Here is a 22,991-nt window from a genome sequence, read left to right as displayed (position 1 = left end):
CATGGTAAAGTTCCAGAGGCTTTGCCAACTCCTAAACTACACTGAAGTGTAAGAGAGAACAGCATTTTAGACTTGAATTGTATTCCTATCAGACCTTAAAAGTGGAGCGTACCGTGCTTTAACTAGCAGAGGTGTCAGAGAAAGTGCAGGCAGCAGGAACAGCTGCGCGGGCACCGGGGCTGCCTGTGCAAACCCAGGCACAGGGGGACGAGGAGTTCCTGAAACAAAGATATTCGTCAGAAATTTGGAGTAGAAAGTATGCTTACAAAGGTTTAAAAATACATATTAGAAGAAAGACAAATTCACCCTAACACAGTGCCTTCCAAAAAGAGAAGTGTTGCCATTCCTGTAGGCACATCAGATCTAAAACAAGAGCACACGGGGCTTTGACCAACACCGTTAACAAATCAGTAGAGAAATAGCTTGTCCCCAATGGAATAGTTTTTAGGACTGGAACGTTTCAGCTCTCAAAAAGAAGAAATATCTTTTCCTATTCTGTAGGCTGTCATTTTGTCTTATTTACTGTGTCTTTTGCCCTACGGAAGTTTTTGGTTTCAGGAGGTCCTATTTATTGATTGTTGCTCTCAGTGTCTGTGCTGCTGGGGTTCTACTTAGGAAGTGATCTCCTGTGCCAATGCATTCAAGGCTCCTTCCCACTTTCTCTTCTGTCAGGCTCCAAGATACTGGATTTATGTTGAGATCCTTGGTCCATTTTGGCTTGTTTCGTGCATGGTGATAGCTATGGGGCTATTTGCAATCTTCTGTATGTCGATGTCCAGTTAAGCCAGCACCTTTTGTTAAAGATATTTTCCTTTTTCCATGGTACCGTTTGGCTTCTTTGTCAATAACCAGGTGTTCATAGGTGTGTGGATTAATGTCAGGGTCTTTGATTAGATTTCATTGATCCGCATATCTGTTTTTTATGCCAATACCAAGCTGTTTTTGTTACTATATCTCTAGAGTAGAGTTTGAAGTCAGAGATGGTGGTAGCTCTAGAAGTTCCTTTATTATACAGAATTGTTTTAGCTGTTCTGGGTTTTCGTTTTTTCATATGAAGCTGAGTATTGTTCTTTTGAGGTCTGTGAAGAATTGCGTTAGGATTTTGATGGGGATTGCTTTGAATCTGTAGATTGCTTTTGGTAAGATTGCCATTTTTTTATTATGTTGATCCTACTTATCCAAGAGCATGGGAGATATTTCTATCTTCTGATATCTTTAATTTCTTTCTTTAGAGACTTAAAGTTCTTGTCATACAGGTCTTTTACTTGTTTGGTTAGAGCGACCACAGGTATTTTGTATTTGTGGCTATTGTAGAGGATGATGTTCCTCTGATTTCTTTCTCGGTTCGCTTATCATTTGTATATAGAAGGACTACTGATTTATTTTTTCTTAGTTAATCTGGTATCCTGACACATTACTGAAGGTATTTATCAGCTGTAGGAGTGCCTGGGTAGAGTGTTTGGGTCATTTATGTAAACTATCATATCATCTGCAAATAGCAATAGCTTGACTTCTTCCTTCCTAATTTGTATCCCCTTGATTTCCTTTTTGTTGTCTTATTGCTTTAGCTAGAACTTCAAGTACTATATTGAATAGATATGGAGAAAGTGGGCAACTTTGTCTTGTTCCTGATTTTAGTGAAATTGTCCACATCTGACAGAGGGCTGAACTCCAAAATGGTTTTTTTGTTTATTTATTTGTTTGGTTTTGTTTTTTCAAGACAGGGTCTCTCTGTAGCTTTGGAGCCTGTCCTGGAGCTAGCTCTTGTAGACCAGACTGACCTCGAATTCAGAGATCCACCCCCTCTGCCTCCTGAGTGCTGGGATTAAAGGCATGTACCACTACCACCCAGCCTGAACTCCAAAATGTATAAAGAACTCAAGAAACTAGACATCAAAATAAACCAATTTTTAAAATGGGGTATAGAGCTAAACAGAGAGTTCTCAGCAGAATAATCTCAAATGACCAAAAAAAAAAAAAAAAAAGACATTTAAGGAATTACTTAACATCCTTAATCATCAGGGAAGTGCAAATCTAAACAACTCTGAGATACCATCTTATATCTGTCAGAATGGCTAAGGTCAAAAGTTCTAAGGACAACATATCCTGGAGAGGATGTGGAGTAAGGAGATCACTCTTTCATTGCTGGTGGGAGTGCAGACTTATGGAAATCAGTTTGGCGGTTTCTCAGAAAATTGTGAATCAGTCTACCTCAAGACCCAGCAGCCTGGCGCGGTGGTGTGGCGCATGCCTTTAATCCCAGCACTTGGGAGGCAGAGGCAGGCGGATCTCTGTGAGTTCAAGGCTTATCCTTGTCTACAAGAGCTAGTTCCAGGACAGGCTCCAAAGCTACAGAGAAACCCTGTCTCAAAAAACAAAAAACAAAACAAAAAAACCCAACAATACCACTTCTGGGCATATACCAAAAGGATACTCAATCATACCACAAGGACACTTGCTCAACAATGTTCATAGCAGCATAATTCATAATAGCCAGAACCTGGAAACAACCTAGATGCCCCTCAACTGAAGAGTAAATAAAGAAAATGTGATACATTTACACAATGAATATTACTTTGCTGTAAAAAAAACAATGACATCATTATATGTGCAGGCAAATGGATGGAACTAGAAAAAAACATCCTGAGTGAGGTTACCCAGACCCAGAAAGACAAACAAAGTAAGTACTCACTCATAAGTGGATAGTAGATGTAAAGCAAAGGATAACCAGACTGCAATCTACAGTCCGTAGCTCCAGAGAAGCTAGGTAACAAGGTATTCCCTAAGAAGGACACATGGACCACCCAGGGATGGGGAATTAGATGAGATTTCTTGGGTAAATTGTGGGCAAGAAGAGGTGGTAAAGGGGAAGAGATGGAAGTTGAGAATATGAGGGAATGAGATGGTAGAAGGGGGCGATGGACCAAGTGGGAGAGTATTGAAAGAGATATCTTGATAGAGGGAGCCACTGTGGGGTTAGGGAGAAACCTGGTGCTAGGGAAATTCCCAAAAATCCACAATGATGACCTCAGCTAAGACTCCTAGCAGTAGTGGAGAGGGAGTCCGAACTGGCCTTCCCCTGTGATCAGATTGGTGAATACCCCCGCTATCATCATTGAACCTTCATCTAGCAGCTGACGGAACCAGATGCTGAGATCCACAACCAAGCGCCAGGCCGAGCTCTGGGAATCCAGTTGAAGAGAGGAAGGAAGGAATATATGAACAAGGGAGGTCAAGATCATGAAGGGAAAAAATCTACTGAGACAGCTAAACCAAACTCGTGGAAACTCAGGAACTCTAGACCGACAGTAATGGAGCCTACATAGCACCAAACTAGGCCCTCCATGTGTGGGAGGCAGTGTTGAAGGTTGGACTATCTGAGGGGCCCCTGGCAGTAGGACCAGGATCTACCCTGGTGCATGAGCTAGCTTGTTGGAGCCCATTCCCTATGGTGGGATGCCATGCTCACCCTTAATGCAGGGGGAGGGGATTGGTCCTGCCTCAACTTAATGTGCCAAACTTTGTTGACTTCCCATTGGGAGGAGTGGATGTGGGGAGAGCTGAAGGGAGGAGGTAAGGAGAAGCGGGGGGAAGACCTGGGGATGGAATATAAAATGAAATTTTAAAAATAAATTAAAATTTATAAAAAAATTATTTGACCACTTTATAGTGAAATGATAAAATACTCAAATAATTTGGAAATTTTTAAGCATTATTTTAAGTAACTTGTGTCAAAGTCATATCAAAGACTATCTGAAAATAAGAATTACGTACATCAAAAGTTGTATTTGTGATGTAGTCAGAGATGTACTCAAAGGTAAATTCATAATCTACATCATTTTTAAGATGCGGAACGATTAAAAAATGAACCAAAATGTAGACTTGCTGGCTTGTCCCAGTGTCAACCCTGCTCAGGTCCTGGAGTTTTTCAGTGTGACTTTAATCTCCTGCCTTTGTGCATCTTTACCTGCTGTCCTGCCCTCAGCTTCTCTGCCAAATCCACTATCTACCTCTGAGCCATCTCTCCAACTCCTTAAATATGTCTTTTTAATTGTACATTTGACATTTCTTTGATAGTTCTATTGTTTTCACATATATACCCCTATTTCACCTCCCCCACTTGTAGGGCTCGCTTATTGAAATATACCCCATCAGTTACTCAAACAAAATAACACTGTTTTGAATGATTGAAGTGTAAAATTAACAATTTGTTTTAATGGGTAACTTTTAATCTTTATGGCTACCACACACAATAATAATTCCATCATGAAAAATAGCTGTGTGCATTTGTGAAATAAAATGTCCTAAGTATTTTTCTGTTTGTTTGTTTGTTTGTTTGTTTACTTAGGTTTATTCTTATTTATGTGTATGTGTGTGTGTTCATGGAAGCCAGAAGAGGGTGTTAGATGCCTTGGGACTGAAGTTGCAGATGGTTGTGAGCCACCCAACCTGGGTGCTGAGAACTAAATTCAAGTCCTCTTTAAGAATAATACATGTTCGTAATGACTGACCCATCTGTCCAATCTCATCTTATTTTTAATGCTGATTGAGAGCCACTCGGTTGATTTTATAACTTACATATGAGTCACATCTCAGCCTCTTAAAAATTTTAATAGTTATGCCTGCTCCTAACCAAACATTTTTTTTTTTTAGGTAATTTTGGATGTTCACAAAGTTCAACTATACTGTGCTACAAAGTGTCAGTCTCAAACAATTTATTTTCTTTAACCATAATGAACTTGTTAGAAATAATTTATAAGATAGCTTTTGAGTTTTAAAGCTCATTTGGTGGTAGTTTTTAAGTATGCCTGTTATTTATAATTTAGAGGTAACAATGAAATATAAAATACTTCACACTAAAGGGCTGTGGGTGTGCTGTCCATCAAACCTGTGTCCTGGACCAAATCTGCTCCCACACTGTTATTAAAACAAGAAAAGTGGTCAAGAGCACTGGCTGCTCTAAGAAACAGTTTAGTTCTAGCATCAGGAGGCTCACAGCCACCTGCAGCTACACCCCAACACATCTGGTGCCTCTTCTGGCTCTGCAGGCACCCAGGTCATGTGTGTCCATGTGTGTGTGCTCACGCACAGAATGACACAAATAAACTTAAAGGCAAATGATAAAGAAATGAGTTAATTGTATAACCTTAAAGCTATAAAAAGACAGTTGAGGGAACTAATTTTTAAAAAAGAAAGAAAGGAAAACAGAAGCCACCTGGACCCAACCATAGGAATGTTGAAAAGAATTTAGAAGATAGGTAATCTGTGAGTGAGTACTTACTAAGAAAAATCAAAATACGTGTTTCATTTGGGGAGCATTCATCTCTTCAGGCTTACTTTGTATTCTAAGAATTTCTTCCCATCCTTAGGAGTTAGCAATCACTGTTTGGGATTGAGTTGTTTGTTTTTTTAAAATAATCTCTAAATTACGTATTATGTGTACATGTGTGGGTGCTCATGAAGGCCAGAAGAGGACATGAGATTTTTCTAGAGCTGGAGGTATAAGTAGTTGTGAGTCACTCAGCTTGAGTGCTAGGAATGGAACTCTGGGCCTCTGCAAAAGCAACAAGTGCTCTCAACTGCTGAGCCATCTCCCCAGCCCCACCACCAGCATTTTGTAAAAATGATTGAATCTGGGGTGTCTTCAGGACCTTCCCAAACGCACCCAGACCTCTGTCACTCGTTCCTGTGGCAGTCAGCGTCTCAAGCCCTGGCTTTGTGTGCACTCTGAATGCTTTCCTTCAGTGGATCCTTCCTTCTTGTTCTGGCTAGCTTATTGTCACCTTGACACAAGTTAAGAGTTATTTGGGAAGAGGGACTCTCACTTAAGAAAAAAGGCCTCCCTAAGATTTGCCTGTAAACAAACCTGCAGTATTTTCTTAGTTACTGATTGATGCAGTGTGCTCCGCCCATGATGATGGCATCCCTGGGCAGGTGGTCCTGGAGTGCAGAAGAAAGCAGGCTAAGCAAGCCAGGAGGAGCAAGCCTTCCTCCACGACCTGTGCTGTCAGTTCTTGTGTCTCAGTTTCTGCTCTGACTTCCTTCATGATGAACTGTGATGTGGAACTGTGAGCTGAAATAAACCCTTTCCTCCCCACGTTGCTCTTGGCCATGGTGCTTCTCTGCAGGAATAGAAACCCTAAGATACTTCTAAAGAAAAGTCACCTCTGATGTGGTGGCATGAGTCCAAGTAAACTGTTACTCTAAAGCGTGGAACTAGGGTACCAGTATCCCTGAGTTAGAGACAAAGAAAGGCCTTGGAAAGAACCTAAGGTATCCAGCACTGAACTGTAATCCTCCTGGAGGAAAGCCTGTCATTTTGGCAAAGGTCGCATGGCGTGAAAAGCAAGAGCAAAGGAAACCACAAAAAGAGAAATACAGATCCACCACAAAGGAATATGGGATGCCGTACTGGCCAGGTGGATAACAGGGCAATTACCAAGGAGAATACAGGCTTCCTGCGTGGAGTGGTTATGCTGCAGTGAAATTCTGAACAACCCTTTGATTGGCTTAAATTCCCCAATTCTAGTCTTACCAGAAGAAGTCTTTCAAAGTGATGAACACAGACAATATTTATTATTTGTAATTCATTATTGAACTTCTTTGGTGATCTGTTCCTTTAGAACAGTGGTTCTCAGCCGGGCAGTGGTGGCACACACCTTTAATCCCAGCACTCAGGAGGCAAAGGCAGGCGCATCTCTGAGTTTAAGGCCAGTCTTGTCTTTAAGAGTTAGTTCAAGGACGGGCTCCAAAGCCACAGAGAAACCTTGTCTTGAAAAATCAAAACAAAAACAAAAAACAAACAACCAAAAAAAGAACAGTGAGCAGTGGTTCTCAACCTGTGGGCTGCAACCCTTATAAGGACTGAATGACTCTTTCACAGGGATCAGTCACCTAAGACCATCAGGAAACACAGGCATTTACAGCATAGTTCATACACTTATGAAGTAGTAATGAAAATAATTTGATGGTGGGGGGACACCACATGAGGAACTGTATTAGAGGATCCCAGCATTAGGAAGGTCGGGAACCACTGCTTTAGAAGAAGTATGCCTGTTCTTTCTTAGGCGGCAGAAAAGGTAGGAAAGGAAGTAGACAGACAGGGGACAAGAGACTCACAAGCCAGGCTACAAAGTATGCATTTAATATTTCAGGAACCCCTGTAGATGGTAGCTGTGGGCAAGTCCCAAAGGAAGTACATGCTGTCCTTGACGGAGTGGTTTGAATAACAGTGGTAATAAGGACATCAGTGATGACGTGGGTGTCTGTTTAGTGTGGCGCCTGTCACTGAGCTTTGATGACCTTTGCCTTCCCTGTCTTCATTCTCAGCATCCCATGGCCCTGTTGCACTCTTGCCCAAGAACAGCCAGAGAGGAGTGGAGTATAGGTTGCATGAGACCATTGATTCCATCCCCTGTACTGGAGGAGGGGAGAAGAAAAAAAAAGACAATCAAAGAACTGCTGGCCTGGTTTCATTTCTGTTGCTATGGTTAAAATCACAGACCAAAAGCAACTCAGGGAGTCAAGGGGGTTATTTCAGGTTACAACTCCAGACCACAGATCATTAGGGAAATCATGGCAGGACCTTGAAGGCAGGTCTTCTTGCTGTTACACACTGCATTACCTTTTACCAGGTGTGGTGGTTTGAATGTCCTAGGCCCCTGAGCTCATAAGAAGTGGCACTATTAGGAAGTTTGGCCTTGTTGGAGGAAGTGTGTCCTTGTAGAGGCGGGCTTTGAGATTTCATTTATTCTCCAGCCACACTCAGTGTCTCAGACCACTTCTGTTGCCTGCGAGTCAAGATGTAGGACGCTCAGTTATGTCTGCCTGCATGCCACCATGTCACACCATGATGACAATGGACTAAACCTCTGAAACCATAAGCCAGTCCAATTAAATGTTTTTTTCCTTTATAAGAGTTGCCATGGTGTTTCTTCCCAGCATAGAAACCCTAAGGAAGACAGAAGTTGGTACTGGGAGTGGGGTATTGCTGTGACAGGCCTGACCATGCTTTTGTTTGAAGGAATATGGACCTTGGGACTGTGGATTAGAAAAGCAGTTGAACACTCACAGTGCTGCTTAATGGCTCATCCTAGTAGGAGCATGGAAGACACTGGTACTGATTGTGATTGCAACTGTAGGGGCCTGGCTCAGAAGTTTCAGAGGAGAAGAATTTTAGTATTTTGACTAGAGATTGTCCTTGTAATATTTTGGTGAAGAATGTGGCTGCTGTTTTACCCTTGTTCAAACAGTCTGTATGAGGCTAAATTGAAGTGTTTTGGGATTACTTCCATTGGCAGAGGAAATCTCAAAACAGCCTAGTATAGACTCTGTCATGTGGTTATTAGTGTTAACTCAAGATTTATATGAAAAGGAGCAAGCTAAGGAGAAAAGGAACTGCCGAGAATGGAATGGAGCTAAGTGCTGTATTCAAGGACATAAACAGATTAAGAAATGGAATAAAGGGAGTGGTGACCTCAGGGCAAGATCCCACCCAGCTAAATTTCTAATTTGTGGAAAGGAATTAAAGAAAAGCTTAAAAGCTGGGTGTGGTGGTGTGCACCTTTAATCCCAAGGCTCAGAGGCAGAGGCTGGTGGATCTCAGAATTTGAGGCCAGCCTGGTCTACAGAGCAAGTTACAGGGCAGCCAAGCTTAGGTAGTAAGCCTCAGTAAGCAGCAGAACTTGGCAACTTTGGCCACATGCTTCTGGCTTTAGAGACAAGGATAGAAGAAAGGCATTTTGAAATCTCCCTCTGTGACTAAAGAAAGCCACTGAGGCCAGGCATGTGTCAGAGGTATCCCTGAATGGAGGACTAAAAAGGTCATTGAAGCTGTAAAGGTAAGGTCTAGATTGCCTAGGAGCCCCCAAGATGTTGGAGATATCAGATACCTGCCAAAGAGAGCTGCCCAAGATAAAGAAGTGTGTCGCAATCAACAAAGCTGAAGGGAGTTGGAGATCTGAAAAGCATTTTTACATCAGACATGGAGATACAGAGTTTGGAGTTTGCCCAGCTGGTTTTCAGCTTACATTGGTCCAATATTTCCTCCCTGTGCTCCCTTTGCTAAGTTTTGGAATGGTATTATATACTCTGTGCCATTATATGTTGGTAGTATGTGATCTGGTTTTTTATTTTGATTTTATAGAGGAGATTGCATAAATCTTAGAAGAGACTTTGAATTTTGAACTTTTAAACATTGTTGAGGCTGATAGACTATAGGACTCTGGAAGTTGGACTAAATGCATTTTGCATCATGATATTGTTACAAGCTTATGGGAGCCAGGGAATGGAATGTGGTGGTTTGAATGTAATTGGCCCCCATAATCTCATAGGGAGTGGCACTCTTAAGAGGTGTGACTTTGCTGGAGTGGGTGTTGTAAGGGATTAAAAAAAATGCTGTGGATCCCTGGTGGCTGCAGCGGCAGAAATGCTGCAGGTTCACAGGCAGCAGCAGGCAGTGGGCCATGTGGCAGCAGGCAGCGGGTCCCTGAGAGCAGCCAGTCCCAGACAAGGACAGTGCAGCTCCACAAGTGGCTACAGCTGACCAAGAGAAGAAACAGATGGGCACACCACAGGACCATGCCACAGGTCTCTGAAGGCAACTGGCCCAGGCAGTGAGCCACGTGACAGATGAGAGACAAGAGACATGGATGGGCACGGCATGCAGAGTGAGGTTGGATATTTATTTATTGGGTTATAGAGGAGAAAGAGAAGGGGAAAAGGGGAGAGGGAGGGACAGACAGACAGACAGACAGACAGAAACAGAAGGGTAGGAAGGGGAGAAGTGGGGAGAGACAGAAGATGCCTCTTTAAGAGGGAGATGGAAAAGGAAGAGACAAGCAAGAAGGAAGATCTGCCTGCCTCAGCAGTAGGGGGGGGGAAGTGGGCAGGTCTTGTCTCTTAAAGGGACAGGACAGATCATTACAGGTGTGGCCTTGTTGAAGGAAGTATGTAACTGTCAAGCCAGGTCCAGTGTCTCAGATCACTTTCTAATGCCTAAAAGTCAAAAACAATGTAGGACTCTCAGCTCCTTCTCCAGCACCAGGTCTGCCTGTACACCCCTATGTCGCACCATGATGATAATGAACTAAACCTCTGAAAATGTAAGCCACCCCAATTAAATGTTTTTCCTTTATAAGAATTGCCATGGTCATGGTATCTCTTCACAGCAATAGAAACCCTAACTAAGACACAGCCCCAGCGGTACAGCAGGAACCATGGAGACTAGCTGGCTTGCCGTCTGGCTAATATTAGCTTGCTTATGCAGTTCTGACCACCTGCTTTGGGATGGTACCATCTCCAGTGAGTTGGCTCTCCTACATCAATTAGCAATCATTGTGTCCAGGACCTCCTCCCCCCCAGACACAGACACAGGCTAATTTGATCTAGGCAATTCCTTAACTCAAACTCTTCTCTCAGATGATTCTAGGCTGTATCATATTGATAACTAAAACCAAGGAAGATGGCTTCATCCCTATGTCCTTAGGTAAATGTCCCTGAAATACATTTATTCCTAGGAAGATTAAAAAAAAATCATTTTGGGGCAAGTGTAAAAAAAAACACCCCCACCCTGGCTAGCCATGTTTGGAGTGGGCTGCCCAGAAGTTGTAATGTATTTTCCCAAGGAAATGATGTTAGCACAACACAAACATGTTTACCCATAGTGTGCCAAAACCAGACAGAACAGACCTAAACCATTTTGGATCCTAGTGTTTCCATGGAAAATTTCACTCAGATTTTCCCCTTAAATTGCTGTGGATACATTTCTCCATCAAAGAGCAGTAGGGGCCCTATGGATGATACTGTAGAATCGTGGGTCCAACTCCCAACCTGTGGTGCTTGTGGAAGGATGATGGGGTGGGGGGTGCTGGAGATCTTGGAAGAGGAACAGAGGAAAGCCTTTTAAAGGGGAAAGAGAGTGAGGCGTTCCAGAGAGGCTAAAAAGAAGGTTAAGAGACTTGGGGGACCCAGAAGTCATTGGGGCTAAACCTCCAGAATCTCCTCACTATCTCTTTCTTCTACAGAACCAATGAGTTTGCCCTCCCTGCCTCCCTTCTTACTGCTCACGTACAGGTTTTAATGAAACCGAGTTGAACCCCATGCCGCTCCCTACTCAGGTGATCTTAAAGCAAGCATAATAACTTCAGTGTTTGTTTACTTCTGTCAGGGAAATGGCCTTGTAAGAGGGGACCCTACTTCTTTCTCAGCGAGGATTACAAGAGCAAATAGCCACCCTTTCCCTATCTGGTCCCCACATGTTCCCAGGACCAGCAGTATAAGCCTGTTTCTGGCTCAGAATTACTGAACAAATTTATTTCATCATAAAAATTTTTTCCCTCCTCTCCACTCTGGGCCAACACCTATTTCTTAGAATGTCATGAGTCAACTGAAAGAGGATTTCCTGAGAAAGGTCATCCTTGCCCTTCACCAGGGGACTCGGGTTCCCTGCTCCTTTCCTTCATCACACGTTTACTTCTCACGTGTTTGATCTAATGCCGGCCACACCACCCGTCATGAAACACAGAGCCTGCTGAGGATTTTTATGGGGACCAGTGAGTAGGACAGCCACACTGGGGGAGGGGCTCCAAAGACTGTTGGATAAACGTTCAACAGTACAAAGCCAACCAAATGAGCAAACTCTGCCTATAACCTCTCAGCTAGAACTGTTATATACCAACTAGAATCAGGACAGATGGCCCCAGTAAGTAAATGTGGTTGTGGGCTTAACGGGTCAAATTTCTTCCAAAACTATGTATTAAATATCTGCTATAGCAAAATGCCTCACGTGAGCAAGACTGTTGATAGTCTCTGTCTTCATCGAGCTTGTGCTCCAGGCAAGATGACACATAGGATCCATCTACATAAATTGGTAATTATAACTTTGAAACTTATAATTTTGATAAATACAACGAAAAGTTACAGAGAGCTGTAAGAACCTTTAACAGGGAGATCTGGCATGGTCTGTAGCCGACGTGCCAGAGTAGACTTTATGAGACATGCCGGAAACCTGTGCACCAAGACCCGTCATGCTCCGCCTCCCCACAGCTGGCCTGATGGGACGTGCCGTATAGTTTCCTCCTGAGGAGCCTCAGCCTAATATAGGACATTTTGCACTAATTCTTGGGAATCCTGTCTGTGTGCTGTGGATTGAGTGTTCGATAGTGTTCCTGGCCTTTACTTGCTAGGTAACCCACTGTATAAGAGCTACAATTGTCTCAGTCTTGTTCGATGTCCAAGGCCAGAGAAGGAGGATGGTGATCAAATCTGTCCCTCCTCCCTTCCCCAAGAGCCACTGCTCTACATGAAATGCAGTCTTTCAAAGATGTTATTTATCTAAGTCAGAACCACCAACCAAGTATTCATTCACTAAATAACTACTTGTTGAATAGTGAGACACCACAGTGAGAAAAGAACCATGCAGTTGGGAATAACCAAAGGTCACTTTTGAAATACATAATATTTTTGGAGATAGCTGTATCTCTTGGTGAAAGAAGTCATCTGTGGGAACATGACATTTTAACAAAGGCTTCAAAGAAGCAGGGGCATGTGTACCATGAGAAGAAACTCCAAGACCAAAGAGAAGGCCATCGAAGCGTCTGTCTTGACCTTGCCTCTCCGTGAGGGCCTTCCTGCCTGCAGGTCTCACTGGGCTCCTTTGTGTTTCAGAGGCTCCTCCATGGAAGGGCAGCTGAATGGACTTCAGAGCAACCTTAACCCTGCGGCCTTTCTGCCCATCGCCAGCTCCACAGGTCAGTGGCCTTTCTCTGGGTGCAGCAAGGAAGGGGGCACCTGGCAGTCCTCTCCTTTGCCTCTGTCAGGAACATCAGCTCAAAAGAACAAATGTCTTTTGAAAGCATTGGCAGATAGGTATTTTGATATTTTTCTTTAGAATAATAAGACAGCCTGGGGTAGTTGGATTTTTCTTTCTTTTCCTTTTTTGGAACCGATGGGGGTAAATGCAGCATCCTTGTCTAGCAGAAAACTCTGAGTTTTGATGGTGAACACACACTCCTTCACTCTTCACATAGTGTTTCTGAATGTTGGATCTCTCAACCCTCATGACAGATTCATGAGCTCCACCTGCTACCTCCCCTCCCAGGAGGAAACTAAGACTCAGCATATTAGTTATCCATGCATCGAGTTAGATGTCTGAACTTTAATGTAAGTTTTGTGTTGATGCTAGCAATCTGTCGGCAGGGCCCATAGCCTCTCACTGTAAGTGCATATATGCAATGAGGTAGCAGTGAGCCAGAGGTTTGTTTTGTATAATGATTCATAAGCCCATACTAATCAGAAAACTAAAAGAAAGTCACTTTGACTCAAGTCAACAAACATTGACCACTGAACACAGGCTACAGAGCAGATCGTTTGGCTCCTGAGTCCACACAGCACAGGGCAAGCAAAATGGTCTCCACTCTATTTGGGGCTCTGCAAGACTCAAGGAGATGGAAAAGGCGTGGGAAGTGGCTACAGGAGATTCTGTGACTGATTCCGGTACCGGGGACATGGGGAATGACAACAGACAGCATTGACTAGGCCTTTACCATCTGTCATGCTGTGTGTTGAGCACTTTCGAGCAACTCCATGGTCAAATGTACAGATATCAGATCTGAGAGCCCCTGTCTTATTTACGTGTACAGGAATCGGCAGATTGGGAAGTATATCTAAAGCGTCATGGAGTACATACAATGAATGCAAAGGCCCTGTGCCGTGCACATGTATGTATTTTGTCTGCAGACCCCATTTGTTAGTGTGGCTGGGGAAATGGTTATGTGCAAAATATGGCAAGAGGAAAGTGGTGAAATATCAGGGCCAGTCAGAAGCCGTGGAGGGAGCTCGTCGCCTTCCTGAGCCACTCAGAAGCCGTGGAGGGAGCTTGTCGCCTTCCTGAGCCACTCAGAAGCCGTGGAGGGAGCTTGTCGCCTTTCTGAGCCCGTCAGAAGCCGTGGAGGGAGCTTGTCGTCATCCTGAGCCAGTCAGAAGCTGTGGAAGGAGCTTGTCGCCATCCTGACAGGAAGCCTGTCAGGAAGCCCTGGGGAGTTCAGGACCAGTTCAGAGAGTGTGCTGAGAGATGGCAGTGCCCCTGAAGGTGATAGCAGATCACTGGGAAGCCTGACCGTGTCATGAGGACAGTTCCGTATATCTCACTGCTTTATTTTGAGGCTTAAATGAGGGCATATGCACAAAAGGACTTCCTACATCCAGGTTATGGGGCCATGTTATCATTCTCATAAAAGCATAGCAATTCATTCTCCTTCACAGCATCAGAACCCGAATCAGGAGATACTTGATGGCCCTGTGTTTGTAGCCCCCTCCTGAATACTAGAGCACAGTGGTGTTTGCTGTGTCACACTAGGCATTGCACTGCAGCTCATGTGTGCTAGGCGCTCTGCCACCGAGGACACCCCCAGTGCTTAGACTCGGGCAGAGAGGCTTAAGGAAGTAAATTTGCACCTGGAATTGTGAGGAGCAAAGTGAGAATCATGGTCAGGTTTGAAGTTGTTCTGGGTCACAGTGCTGAGTCCCCTCTCTCCCCACATGCCTTAAGCTGGAGAGGTTTGCAGACCCAGAGCCCTGCCTGCAGATTCCTAACTGGGCCATATGGAGTTGAACTCGGTGTGCTCTCTGGCTGAGGGAGTTAGAACTGTGAGGGATCTGCTGGATCATGACTGCAGCAGCTTGGTAGCCCTTGATGACATCAGTTAGAAGATCTTGTCAAAGTCCTGCTGTATTTGTGTCGGCATAAATGACAGATCAAGCAGTTATATTCCTCTGCGTTCACCTTAAGGTACCAGCCAGCCAGTTATTCCTGCCGTGTTCCCTCGCCAGGTATTTAGTGCTTTGTCACCCTGTGACTAGAGGGCTCTGTATGCTGTTGGCCTTACTGTCTGTGACTTTCCTGATGCTAAGGGAGTGCTGCAATGCGGGAACACTTGGTGAATTCCAGCACACCTGGCATTGGCAGCTGCTAGTGAGTAACTGCCCTGCATGGCCGTGTCTCAGCAGTGCAGCTTGTGATTTCTATGGCAGTGAGGTGTAAGAGCTATTCTGGAGTTCTGGAAGGGTGTTCTGTGCGACAGTCAGGGCTGCCACCTGCAGCAGTTTTCTTTAAACCCAGAAGAAGGAGGTGGTGGGGGAGAAGGAAGGAGACAGGAAAAGAGAAGGCAGCAATGTCATATTCCTCTCCTCAGCTGTCTTCCAAATACCTCGAGCCCCTGTCTTTTTCAGTAACAGGTCCATAAATATAGCTCCTGTCTGTTTCCTGGCCTTTAACCCTTCTCTTTCATCTGGCTGACTCCACTTTAAGATGTGTGGCTTTGCAGGTAGCTCTGAGTTGTGAAACAGCTGAGTCCTTTCCTACTGATGGCAGGCTTTTGTCTTTCCATCCCGCACATTCGGTAAAATAGAACTCTCCTAGCAGAGGGCTGGAAGGAATGCTGCCTGAATGTTATCTTTCCTAACTGCCCTACCTGGGACCTTACATTCTGTTTGCAATGAAAGGAAGGAGAGTCAGCAGATTTGGAAACTTGAGAAGGAAGCCGGAGTGAGGGCCCTTGGCCTGAAGCCAACTCCCTGGCTCTCCTTTGTAACCACGCTGCCCCTTCCTGAGCTCTGGGTGAACTAAAACAGCAAAGGAAGCAAGTTAGACAACTGAGGTGCTAGGGCTACTGTGGGGATCCGCGGCCACACCCTCTGCCGCGGCCAGCCTGCTCCCTCCCTCCTGTAAAGCATCCCAGCTGGAGTCCAGCCATCTCTCCCCACATCCTCGTTCTTAAGCTCCCGTTGGTCTGTAGTTGTAGATAGGACCTTGCTGTCTTGAAGATCAGTGTTGGATGCCATTTACAGGAAGAAAGAAGCAATGTCCCATCAGATGCTTATTATCTGCAGCCTGGTGGAATGTGCAGTAGCTCCGTGGTCTTTTCATAGGAACAGCTCGGAAGCACCGCGGTGTGGCTGTGCTCGCCCACTCCCCTGGTGTCTTGAGGCAAGAGAAATGAACTTACTTTAGTGGAAAGAAAATCTAGAGGGGCTTACGCCCTCAGGACCTAGACGTCACTTTCACATCCAGGTGGCTTCCTTGCCTGGCGGCTGCAGTGATATAACTATTCATCATACATTATGTGACTGCTGGGCTCCTCCGTGGGTCTGCACATAAGAAGTTAGGAATAAAACGAGCAATGCTCCTGGGGTAATGGCCCTAGTGTCTGATGCCCTCTTCTTTTCCTTTCATTTCCCATTATTGGCCCCCTCCCCCTGCAAGCGTTCTTCTGTGGAGGGGTGGAGGGTAAGATTTTGAGGTGATGCTCACCCCTGTGCTGTTGGGGAACAGAAGAGAGACATAGAGTTGGTGTTTGGCCGGAGGTGGGGTGGCAACATCTGAGAACAATGATTCTCTAAGCTTGGGATTTTACCTCTTGTCCTTTGGGCCAAGATCAAATACAGTGTTAAGTGGGGATTTTTTTTTCTTCATTTTTCCAGGATCTTTGGAAGCTCCCCAAGTTATTTTCGCCAGATCCAAACCCTTACCCACACAGTCTGGAGCCCTTGCCACAGTTATAGGACAGAGAAAATCAAAGTCGATGAAGTCAGGGACAATTTAAGGTAATAGTAAGAATAAGAGCGTATTTTTGTTATCATCATTTTGTGACTTCATGCCACAGCAGAGGAATGAGTAACTATGAAGAAGAACAATGCAGTGCAGGGTTGGGAGATGTAACTCACTGCAATAACATGCTTAGCATGCAGGGTCTGGGGACATAACTCACTGCAATAACATATGCTTAGCATACAGGGTCTGGGGACGTAACTCACTGCTATAACATGTACAAAGCTCTGGGTCAGATCCCCAGTACCAACAACAGCAATAGAAAAGGCAGTCAATTGGGATTTTATAAAAACAACTTGTAAGGACTACTTCAAACCTGGGTCAAAGTTAAGCTGTGCACCGCTGGTTTCTATGCTGTGCTTGCCCCCCAGAAGGTGGCGCTGTGGCAGTAAGAACCTTCTCTGCTGTTATTAGAAGCTTTTGTTTAAAAATGCAGGGTCTTTGAGACAAATAGAAACATTAAAGCCATAACCAAGGCTCACAGGTAAAGTAGAATGGGGGTATGGAAAGGTGATGCTGCAGAGACTCAGTTGCAGTCGTCTCACAGAGAAGAGATATTCATTATCAGGAGAGGCTTTTAGGCTCGAGGTAGGTAGTTTGTGGACTTTGAGATAATGAGGTGGAAAGGGAACAAAAATATTTTGTAAAGGCTTTGGTGACGTTGATAATTGTGGTTGTTACAAGTTTTAAATGAGCACACACCCGTTAATTGGCATCAAAACAAGCTCTACCCCATCCTACACCACCTGTGGTAGCCTGTGCAATTAAGGAGTTGCCAGACTTGGTCTTGTGAAGCTGTGTCCTCACTTCCCTAATGTTCCTCAGTGTTGTGTTCCAGCCTTAGCGTTCACAACTCACCAGAAAACTCTGAAACCTCAAGACTGCAATTATTCCTTTCTTCTTCGCTCAGTCCCACATACTCAGCATTAATGGCACACCTCCTATGAGCTTAATATTCTTCTTTCCTCTGGGGGAGTATTTATAAACTTCTTTGAGAAGCATTGTTCATTAAAATACCCCAGGAGAGCAAAGGAGAAAGGAAAGTTGTTTACCCACCACAGGGTTCATTTACATTGGATCAGAAAGCTTCAAATATCTTTCTCAACCCATTTAAACTCTCTCCAGAAAGGAATGAGGAGAGAGACAGGAACACCAAATCCACGACTTGGTCATCTACCAAAATGTACCGGAGAAACTGAAAACACCCAGAATTCTCGTGCCACTAAGCCAATGGTACTTTAACCCTGACACTAAACAGCCTTTCCCTTGATGAAGAACTTGTAAAAAGTATAGAAAGCTGAACGAAAAGGTCAAGATGTCCTTCATATACTGGCATCTGGAAGGGTGAATGTGACAGCCAGCTCCAAACCAAACTGATAGCCTGCCAAGGAGTACTGGCATCTCTGCTTCCAGGACTGTGAGCCTTGGACCGCCGCGGTGTATCATTTTCCTTGCGCCTCTCTTCTGGTTCTCCCTGATCAGTGCTCAGCCATGTAGATGTGTCGGCAGTGCAGCCTTGAAAAAGTTCATCTCCGTACCTAGAATTCTGGACAAAAACCGTTCTGCTGAACTTGAACTCACCATCTTCTGGAGACAGCATGCCCAGGATGCACGGACATGGACTCAGAGTCAGTCACGGTCTCAGAAATCAGTGAGCAGTATGGCTACAGTATGGCTGTGTCTGCAGAAACTGTTAATCCGGTTCATATCGCCCATCTGCCGTGTGCTGCCTCCCTCGAACAGAGAAGTAGCCTACGTGGTGAGGATGCAGAAGAATCTCAGAGACCACCGCCCATTCCAGCAGCAATCTGAATTGGTGGTGCGCAGAAGTCTCTGCAACCACAGTAGTGACGAGCAGCATCCGCAGCTCTGACAGTCCCAGAAGCCTTCCCTATGTAAGTTAGAGGGACAGATGTGCTAGACCGAAGAACACTGAGTACGTTTGCAAAACATGTTATACGATGCTGAGGAAATTCCTGGTGTCCTCATCAAGGTAACTGTGCTGAGGGTAGTGGGAATGAAAGCCCAACTAAGACCCCTCGGTCTAGGCAAGTGTTATATTCAGACAGAGACGTTGCTGACTTGTCTTAGCTCTTATCTATTTTACCAATATAATAATATAAAATACATATATATTGTGTTAACTGTATTTCCTGTGTTATTTTCTGTGCGCTCAGTGTTCTGATATTTGAGGTCCCTACAAGTGTTGGCCTCCATCAGGGCTATTCAGTCCTGAATAGATCACCAAGTTGCCCCCGAACAAAGACTTTTCTTTGCAAACCAACCAGTCTCAGGTACCTATCCCCAACAACTCTCTTTATCAAACCCTCCCACACCAATCCAAAGTGTTCTCCCTGCCCAGTCATTCCTGAACCAGATCCTAAGCATCTAACGGACACCTCACGAGTTCCGAAGCCACTGGAAATGATCCACAAGAGAGAAACTAGCCTGTGTCCTTGACAGGCCTTCTCTTTGCCCAGGGCACCATGATTTCCCTCGCTCCATCCACCTCCTGACCAGCAGGGCTTCGTTTTCTGGCTCGTGATTGTAATGTAGACTCTCTAGGAACTGGAAGCGTGATCTGCTTCCTCCTCCCGAGCCTTTCCCTCTTCCTCCCGAGGCTACACTGACTTCTCATTCCATGTTCACCATGCACATACTTAGAACAAACACCAGTAAGGATTTCATTAATGTGCAGCACCAGGAAAACAACGAAAGTTATTAATTCGGCTCACATGACCCAGCTCCAAACTGCTGCCTTAGCATTCTGTGATAGGCCTCATCACACAGTGGTACTTTAGCGGTGTGTTTTGCTAGCCTGATCTGGCTGCAGCCACACAAAAGGATGCAGCCTGTATGTGGCCGACTGGCCTGGCAGCCAGCCAATGAAACCCTGTGCATCCCTGTCCTGAGGCCTCTCTCGTTGCAGTTACTCTTTCTGTGTTGAGAAACAATGCTGAGCCACCTGGCTGGCAGTTGGAGAGGAGACAGCCTGGTTTTCGGTTGGGGAAGATGGGAGGGTACTTCTAAGAACCCGCCCAAAGTGGGTTGGTCTGCTTGAAAGAAAGCCAAGGAACTCTTTTTCTGAAGTGGATTAAGAAATAAGCTACTGGGAAAGATAACATCTGAAAAGTGATACTGTCTCTTGCAGAGCTGGCCAGATCCCAGGAGAAGAGTGATGCTCTTCCACTGTTAACAATTACTACCTTGTTAAAGAGACAGGGGCGGTCCAGTGGCCTCATTCTCAGGCTGTATTACTGAAGCACACACTGCTCCTGGAAAAAAATCCCTGGCACCCTAGATCCTTAGACGTGTATCCATCATTGCATTCTGTAGCAAAGTCGTGTGGTCCTGGGTAGCCTCTGTTCAATGTGGTGGGAGAAGATCCAGTTCATTCTTGTAGCCCTGAGCTGGGAAGCTAACCAGTTTAGGTTGCCTTCCCCTGGGAGTCTCTCGGCAGCTCACTCCGTGTTAGCAGTCCAGACTCCAGCCACACAGTCAGTGAACCCACACACCTTGCCACCAGTCTTAATGGGATGCTTGTTGCAGCCACATACCTATGCTTTGCCATCCATGTGTCCTTAGGACATAATTGCTCCTGAAAGTTCTACAGAAAGAACATGGCCTGTTAAGCCATGCCTGTCTTTGGAAAAAGCAGGCTTTACTCATATAGAATATTTACAGCTGTGCTACCTCATTTGCAGAGTTGGAGCTGGGTTCCAGCGGGTGTAGGTATTTAACTGCAGGGCTCGGAGAATGATGAACTAGATTGCCCTGTTGACATGATCGGTGTTGATATTTATCCTTTATTCTTTCAAATTAGGTTCTAAAGACAAGACTCAGGTTACCTCTAGTCCTCAGAGTGGAAAGCATCACTAGTTAGACTAAAACACCCATTGCCTAGCCTTCTCTTCTCAATTTCTGAGCATGGGTATCCCCGTCAGCTGAATAGCTAGCAAGGGCTCTCTGCTCTTAACTTAATCCAGGTAATCCAGGTACCCAATGCTGGAGAGAAGCAGCTCAGATGGGTAAAGGGTTCTTTTAGCTACATCAGTAAGACATAACCTATGACCCTAGCACAAAATGGGGATATAAGTAGGAAAACCAACCTGGTTCTCAGATTATGAGAAAAGTCAGCTAGTTGTAAATCACTGTGGTGCTTTGTCTGATTAGTCTCTTGTTAGTAAGTAGAAGGTTTGTCTTTTTGTAATTCGGCACTGGAATATTTGAGGCTGTTTGTCCCCTCCCTCTTTCTATTTACATGTAATTTGCCATGGAAATTCAAATAGATAACAAGGGCCGCATGTAGATGTTTTGAAATTAGATAAGCCTTTATTTGTTTGTAGTAGAACTGAAAGCTATTGGATAATGAACTATTCATAGTTTTAAGCAAATGTCATAATATGAAATTTTCAAAACTGCTACTCTTAGAAGCTTCTCCTCTGGTCTTTTGTACCTGTTCATTCTTCTTTCTGTTGTGCATGAGTGCAAATACCCATGCCTTATTCATGCAGAGGATCTGACTTGTCCATGCTAGGCTTTTGGTCATGGGGAAGGGAGACACTACAAGACGAAGGGAGGTAGCTCAGCGGGTAAACGCTTTCTGTGCAAGCAGAACTTAGTACCCAAGTTCTAATCCCTAGAGCCCATGGAAAGCCAGGCACAGTGATGCGTGACTGCAAAACTGTTGCTTCTACAGCAAAGAGAAGGTGGGAACAGGGACCTCTCCAGAAGCTCAGAGAGCTAGCAAGCCTGGTGTGTGTTTCAGCCCACAACAAAGAGAATCTTTCTCAAACAAAATGAGATGCTTGTACTCACACGTATGAATACACACACATCATACACAGACAAAGAAAGAAGCCCCCTCTATGAAGGGAAGTTGCTGTATATAAACATGGAAAAAAAGCAGTCTTCTCAGGAGCTGACTCATGAAAACTGACCACCCAACTGAACAGTGAAGCAGTACCCTGTTAGCCTGTTCCTCTGACTAGTTCATATGTTGGCTCCTCAGATACAGGCATCTGCTGTTACCACATCCTTTTCATAAAGAAGGGATAAATATAAGCACATGTAGTTCGCAGTAAGAAGGGGTAAGTATGTGCACGTATAAATAGCAAGAAGAGGTACTAAATGTAGATAATTTCGAATAGGTCTTAATAATAAAAGCCTGAAGTAAGATAGATGGGAAAATACTGAGAAATCAGAGAGACAAAGGAACAAAACCACAGCTACCCTAACTACTCAACTTTCCAGCCAAAAAAAGAGAGTGAGCTCCTGTCTCCTCCCATGTTATCACTTCCTCCCTCTGCCCAGCCATATCACTTCCTGTCTGTCTGTACAGAACTCCAGACCTCTGTGCTTATCTAGTGGCTAGCTCCACCCTCTGATCTTCAGGAAAGCTTTATTGTACAAACAATATATCACCATATTTCTCCTTTTTGTAAAAGTTCAAAAGTTATAACTAATATAAGAAAAACAAAATAAGTATCATAACTATATATATATCACAACTATATATACAGGCAGTGAATACATCAACAGTGTCTAGTTCATTAACAATTGACAAATTCAGAAAAAAATATTCCATATTTATCCTATCTTGGTGAATCCAAAAGGTTGTGCCTAATTCACTTTCTATTCTAACTTGCATTACCAAAACTATCTTTTTATGCCTCTTGACATTATACACTTTACATTTCTTTAGTGGATTTCTTTTGTGAATCTGGTAACAAGGAAAACTTCATCAGAGAACCAAGAAGAAAATATTACCTGAGTAAGCAGGAAGTGCAAGCAAGCAACTTTCAGAAAATGTGGGAAATGACAGAAATAGCTAGCTGCCTGAACAGTCACCCAAGGTCCCTCTGCAGCACTGGGGCATCCATCTTTGGCCTATAGACCTAGCATATCTGACAGACTTTCTGTGAAGCAGGATATTCTGAAGGGCTGTCCTACCTTGTCTTGGCAAAGTTCCACAGACCTTTCTTTTGTGTCCTGCTTGATCAATTTGTACAGCATACTGTCAGCAATCAAGGCAAGAGCACTTTCTTATCCAGTGACTAACCTTTTCCACAAAGAAAGTAAACTCCATGTGGAGTTTACTCAATGCCCATCATCTTCTCTGAAGTAGATTGGTGCTGCCAGTAGCAGACATGTCTCATTGCCATTAAAAAAAAAAAAAAACAAGAAAAGAACCTATGCTATAAAAAACATCTTAAATGTTATATTCTGTAGATCTCTGAAGTGTTTGAAGATGACCTATCTATCTAAAATATATCTCTGTTAGACCTTGAAAACATACCTAATATGACTGTAAGTTTGATTGTAATAGGTGACTAATTGGTAACCTTTATTTCCTTATTATCCTAAATATTTGATAATAATAACT

The 22,991-nt window shown here is 44.2% G+C and overlaps 1 protein-coding gene across 13 annotated transcripts in view; it reads left to right on the top strand.

Annotated features, from left to right (window-relative positions):
- Positions 1-22,991, top strand: part of Ttll5 (tubulin tyrosine ligase like 5) — a 248,565-nt gene that overhangs the window by 193,513 nt on the left and 32,061 nt on the right. For 10 of the 13 annotated variants that reach the window (XM_087911615.1, XM_087911620.1, XM_087911618.1 and 7 more), the window contains 2 exons: positions 12,667-12,749; positions 16,480-16,602. The exons of 1 other annotated variant lie outside the window; for it this stretch is intronic. In XM_087911615.1, coding sequence (XP_087767741.1) covers positions 12,667-12,749; positions 16,480-16,601 — 205 coding nt within the window. In that variant the 3' untranslated portion in view covers position 16,602. Of the gene's footprint in view, positions 1-12,666; positions 12,750-16,479; positions 16,603-17,731; positions 18,756-22,991 lie in introns of those variants that run through there. 2 more of the 13 variants (XM_085697364.2, XM_087911619.1) reach the window with 2 other exon arrangements.

Source organism: Myodes glareolus, chromosome 11 (genome assembly GCF_982192425.1).
Source record: "Myodes glareolus chromosome 11, mMyoGla1.1, whole genome shotgun sequence".
NCBI classification, from domain to species: domain Eukaryota; kingdom Metazoa; phylum Chordata; class Mammalia; order Rodentia; family Cricetidae; genus Myodes; species Myodes glareolus.
Note: the sequence above shows the minus strand (reverse complement) of the source record. Positions and strands in the feature narration are given on the sequence as shown.